This window comes from Cryptomeria japonica, chromosome 8 (genome assembly GCF_030272615.1).
Source record: "Cryptomeria japonica chromosome 8, Sugi_1.0, whole genome shotgun sequence".
Classification (NCBI taxonomy): Eukaryota; Viridiplantae; Streptophyta; class Pinopsida; order Cupressales; family Cupressaceae; genus Cryptomeria; species Cryptomeria japonica.
This window is the reverse complement of record NC_081412.1, coordinates 576005351-576011350: the sequence shown is the minus strand read 5'-3', so window position 1 is coordinate 576011350 and position 6000 is coordinate 576005351. Positions and strand designations below refer to the sequence as shown.

The following is a 6000-nucleotide window of genomic DNA, read 5'->3' as shown; positions in this document are numbered from 1 at the left end:
ACTACAGAACTTTAGAGAGATACAGAAGACTAATTTTAGTCAATCCTAAAATCTGCCTTCCATCTTTCATCAACTAGATGCCGAGAACTGAGGTTTCGTTTCAAATTGACTAGGAAATTATCTACTCAATATAACCTACCATTTATAGATAATTTGCAGAATTCTTCCACCATATGTATATGATAATTAAATGCTGGCCTTTTGGACAACCTTTTTGAGGTCATCAAAAAGCAGAAAGCAAATTGGTGTATGAGAACTTCCTCATGCTTGTATTCAAAAGGCAGTTTGTTTCTCAACACGAGATTTATATTACCTTAATGCATGACAACGTTTTTAAATCGAATTTTACGACAAAAGTCAAATTTACAAATCATTGTAACAAAACTTGCTATCAACACAGTGTAGAAGCAGGTAAATCATTTCAAACTGGAAACTGAGAAAAATTGTCTTTTTTTTTTTTTTGCCCTTTTTGGGAACAATCTTCCCATCTCTTAAAAACATTTTTTGTTTCCCGGGCCAGAAGATATACGCTCAAATTGGATTTATGGTATAGCTGATCCGCCAAAGGTTTCCAATCTTTCATATAAGTGAACCTAGAGAACAAAAAAAATGTAACATCAATCAGCCTAATGATAAAACATCTACTTAAGCATATTGTGTCAACCCACTAAATTTGTAACTGCAGTTCAAATATTTGGAGTTTTCTTCTTCACAGAGTGAGGTCTTCCAGATATTATCCTTAGAACAAGTATTTTCCAAGGAAGACATTTGCCAAAGTTTTCATGGATAGAAGATCTTGTAGATTTCTAAGGGATGTTCTCATATTCAACATTCTCTTTCCCCTGCGATTTCAAATTTGAGAGGGTCAATCATAATGTGACAGTCAGTATAGTTCACTTGGGTTGTAAACTTCCTATATTTTTCAAGTAATGTATCTAACATGCACTCACTTACCTTCAATGATCTATTTGTATAAGGCTCAGCCGATCCTCCCCATACCCTGACACGATCCTCAGCTTGATCAGCCTACACTACAAAATAAATACTTGTCACCGCAGTAATGAGATAATGATCCCAACAGCCGCTGCAGAAATATGATGCTTTACTTCTCGCCTCCAGTTAGTGAAGTATGTGATTAACAACAAAATAAGAGTCTGGAGGGCTGTTCCACAAATCATGCCAGTCCAAATGCCCTGTTTCAGTACACAAAGATCAGACTCAGTAGAACCTTATATTTATTGGTAATGGGCCGACAACAAATAGCATTTGAGAATTTGCATTCCGAAGAGGAAGAATCTAAGTCTACCTTTGCTCCAAGGTCGAACTTGTATCCCATAAGAAGGCCAAGGGGCAATCCAATAACATAGTAGCACCCTACATTTACATAGGCTATCAGACCTTGCCAACCTCCGCCTACAGCCACACCTGAGTTGTTTGCACACGAAAACAGAGGCTTCAAACATTCTGATACAACATAATTAACCCATAATCAAAGAGGTCGTTAATTATATACCATAAACTGCCCAGCATCCACAAGTACAGCCATACAAACCAAGAATTATGAATTAGTATTTACACTATACCTGATAGAACTGGTTGTACACTATTCAAAACCATTGTCACTCCAAGTAACATTGCCATATTGGATACCGTTTCCATGACCACTTTACTATTTATGAATAGTACTGCAAACTCATTTTTGGTTGCAAGAATGATACCCATACATATAAGGCCAATAGAAAGTGATGTTAGAATCACGATAATGACAGAAAATTTTGCAGCATTAGAGCGACCAGCTCCCAGTTCATTTGATACTCTCACACTGCATTAAGTGAATACAGACTAAGCACTGCTTGCAAGTTTGCCAAACGTATGAAACAGCACCACTGAAAAAAAAAAGCAATATTTTATTTGTTCAAGTAATCTCTGTCTGCCTTGGAAATAAGATCAAGTATTGGGCCAATAATTTATTTTCTAAATAACCCAAAACGAATATGAAATATGAAATATTAAGTTATTAACTGATGCAGACAGACATCTGAACCTGCAAGTTAGATTTCGAAAGATACCCTGTTCCTAGTAATCATTACTCAAGGCTGTGAACAATATTAACACAACAAAAGCTAGAGAGGAAAAGTCATGTTAAGCTTATAATCGAAGAAGATGCAGCAAAGTTTTAATTCGTTATCAAACAGATAAAGCAAAGAATGGAATAGGAAGATGAACGGCAGCAAACTGTCAACATACAGTACGGTTAATATGATGTTTAGAATCATTACTGTATAGATGACAGTCCAGTAGTGTGGGATGGCTGTGTATGTAGATCTCCATTTTGGATTTACAAGACATTTTGGAGATAGTACTAGCATTTTGTTATCATGTAGTTGTCTGCTTGGGATGACTCGAAATGGAGAAGTTGGGTATCCAGTATACTGCCACTAGTAAAATGACGGATCTCTGCTGAACAAATTGTAACATCCTTTTTTTATTTTAATATATGGGTGCAGGCCCTAGCTGCTATTAATCAATCAAAAAAACTATTATGTTTAGAATCTAACTTAGAAAGTAGGAATAATTACCAGTGTTCCACCGAGTTTCCTGGTGTGGTGATGGGGGATGCGTCTCAAGGATGGGGGTATTTGGGGCTTAAGTTTGGGAATGGTGGCAGGAGGCAGCAGGGGAGCAGTACTGACATAATACAAATAGTACTTGAAAAAATAGTTTTAAAAAGATAAAGATGTATAACATAATAACTATTACACAGTGTCAGCCTAAGGAATGGGTGGAGTTTATTTTAAACTTAAACACATTGCAATGATTGCATCGAACTAGTAATAATAAATTATTATAAATATAGACATTGGAACGAGAATTTTCAAAATTTCTGATTTCATAATCATGATTCATCAAAATTACAATCAAGTTATCAAGATTCAACAATGTTCAAACTTCAAACTTCAAAAACAAAATAGTAAATACTAGAATCTAGATGGTAATAGTCTAGACTCTAGAAGTATAGTCTAATCATCCCCAAGCTCCTTGCCAAACTCCTCATCACTCGAATTGCCGGACCCCACATGCTCAAGCTCATCTATACCAATACCAACCAGCCCTGTCTGTGTAGCATCATTATCAATCTGTGTTGGCTCTTCTGGCTCTATATCCCATTTGGCTGTTGGACTCCCCTTGTACCATAGATGTGTTGCAGTTGATGAGACCCAAGGCATTGCGTCACCACAGGCTTCTTTGCCGTCTTAGAAGTAAGTTTGTTCCTCTTAATGGAGTGGATGAAGTTGTAAGTAGACCAGTTCCTCTCAGCAGCAAATGAACCAGAAACCTAGGACAACAAACGAATGGCAAGAATAATTGTCAAAGATCTAGACCTATGCATAGTCCATCACAACTTGGGGTCCTCGCATGACATAATCTCTAGATCTATCTTGGTTGCCTCTGAATACCCCCAAAGAGTGGCAAATTTTGTCCACTCAATACGAATCTGGCTAGCCTCTTCTATAGGTGTTGAGCTTCTCCCATCTACACTGAATGATTGGCTGAATATGCTCGGTGTAGAATTGCAACCATGATATTGATGAGTGGATGATGCCTAATGTCCATCCACCCATCCATGATTATGTTGCAACCACTTGTGACCCAAGTTCTCTTCATCTTCACCATAAAAATATTAATCTTGGAATAGTTTGATTCAAGATTGTTGTCCTCAACTTAGTCTCACCAGGTGGCACATATTATGGTCATCCCCTGATTATCTTTGACATAGCTTCCTTATAATAAGGAGAGTAGAACATGTGGAATGGAATGCTATTGGCAAAGAAGAATTTGCCAATGGCATCATCTACCTCATCCTCTACTTGCACATTGAATAAATCTTCCAATGGTTGTGAAGATAGACTAGTCATCTTACGTTTTCCCTAAGGCTCTGCTACCCCTGAATTGGATGGAATTGGTGGCCTTTGAGTTTGCAAATTAGAAGCAGAAACTATAGAAATCTGATTACCCCTACTCCTATGTGGCAATGTAGTAGATATAGGTACTTCATCTTCATTGCAACCCATAATTTTCATATTTCAAACGTGTACTTCAAGTTCCCTTCCACCTTTTCACATACTTCTACACCTTTGCCTCGAACAAGAAGGAAGTGAGGATTAGTTCTAGTAATGCTGCCAAACCAATCAATATTACACGTGGCACTTCCACTTTCTAGTGCCCCAAATTGTCCCACGCTTTGCTAGTATCTTAGATGCAAATTGTGCTAAAGGTGATTTTGGATCAAAGGGACCCTTGGCCCATAAGAGCAGCTCAAATTTCTACTCCCAACAAAACTTTTTCAGTGTGGGTACTAGACTGAACCCCCACTCCTATGCCAGGCTCATTAGATGATTCATTTTCACTATGAATTTCTACTTCAACCTCTTGACTCCCATCCTCACTCATGTTGTACGAGCTCATTGTGATAATGATGCTGTAAGAAACAATGTTTAAAAAAAAAATAGAAAACCTATATGCTATTGCTTTGAAAAATTTTGAAGTAAAAACTAAAAAATGAAAATTGAAGTTTTGAACAATGAATTTAAATGAAATGAAAATCTTTAAATCAGAAAAAAAATAATAGGAATAAAATTATAAAAGTGAAATAATATGATTTGTAATGTCCCCTACTAGATATAGGCCCTTTTAAAAATAATTAATGTATAATTTTAATACATATATGACTTAATTTAACTAGGAGACAATTACTAGACTTTTAATAATAGTTCTTACTTAATGTAATTACAAATCCAGATATTATCTCATTACTACAATATGATTATAATCAGAAAATCATAAAGTACATAAATTAAGATTAGAGACTTACCTTATGTGAGATGAGTGGAGTCTTGTAAGGATAACCTGCACCCAAAATGAAAGGCAAACACCTACATACATGTTCCATCAACATCAGTCCTAATCCATCCTAATGCAAGCAAACAGAAGTTGGTATATGAGACATGAGTGGGGTTGTGCGGATCCGTTGTCTACCAAGCCCAAGGAATGGTTGCTTCTAACCTCCTTGCTAGACTTGGAGACCCATGTTGCTTGCCCTTCACGTCCACTACACATGCACACTTCACCTTGTGAGTTTGGCATGGAGAGTGCAAATTGGTTCCTTGACTCACAAAGTCCTTATGACACCAAGTGAGCACCTCATTACCACTGGATTACACCTCTAACCTTCCCCTACAAGATGCAACAGTAGATTGCATACATTTTATACAATGTCCCACGGGGACGCGTCCCCCCTAAAAATGTAGGCGCTTCCGAGACAGGGACGCGTCCCCCCTGAAAATGTAGGCGCTTCCGAGACGGGGACGTCCTCGAGACGCAAGAACTCCTAGAGAACGTCCCTCCACCATCCCTCCACCGCCACCAAGTTTCCTCCATCGTCTCTGAGACATTTCCTCACCAGGGGGACGTTTCCTAGAAGTTTCTTGTGTTAGAAACGCCAAAGGGGACTCCCAGACGTCCCCGAGACTCGCAGACGTCCCTTAACCTTGGAGGGGACTTGCAAACTAACTTTCAACTTTTTAGTACTAATTGGTGTGGTTGAGTCTATCTCAGGCTGTTTGGCATTGTTTGGGGGCAAACATGGTTGCATAGAGTGAGTTTTAAAAGGCTTTAAGGGGTTGTTTGGACCGACAATGGTGATGTTTCAGACCTGCAACATATTTTCCAATTGTACCAGACCTGCATTGTTCTATACAGTAATTTAAACCAAAATGTGTGTTTCGGACCTATAGTGATCATTTCAGCTGCCTTTTCAAGGTATTTTCATTTATTGTTTTCTATTGGATGCTAGTTTCATGCAATTTGGGCAATTTAGAAAGTGTCTTTTCAATGTGCTTCCTTGTACCAACAATTGTATCAGCTTGTAATCATTATCAGTACTTAATAGAAGAGATAAGCATTTTTTCAGTTTGCATGGTTCTTATGCTTGTTAAAAAA

At 37.8% G+C, this 6000-nt stretch overlaps 1 protein-coding gene across 1 annotated transcript in view; it reads right to left on the bottom strand.

The window, feature by feature from the left end:
• Positions 1-248: 248 nt before the first annotated feature.
• Positions 249-6000, bottom strand: part of LOC131052976 (protein DETOXIFICATION 35) — a 107801-nt gene continuing 102049 nt past the window's right edge. The window contains 4 exon segments of the mRNA XM_059209759.1: positions 249-842; positions 955-1193; positions 1307-1425; positions 1584-1822. Coding sequence (XP_059065742.1) covers positions 1050-1193; positions 1307-1425; positions 1584-1822 — 502 coding nt within the window. The 3' untranslated portion in view covers positions 249-842; positions 955-1049.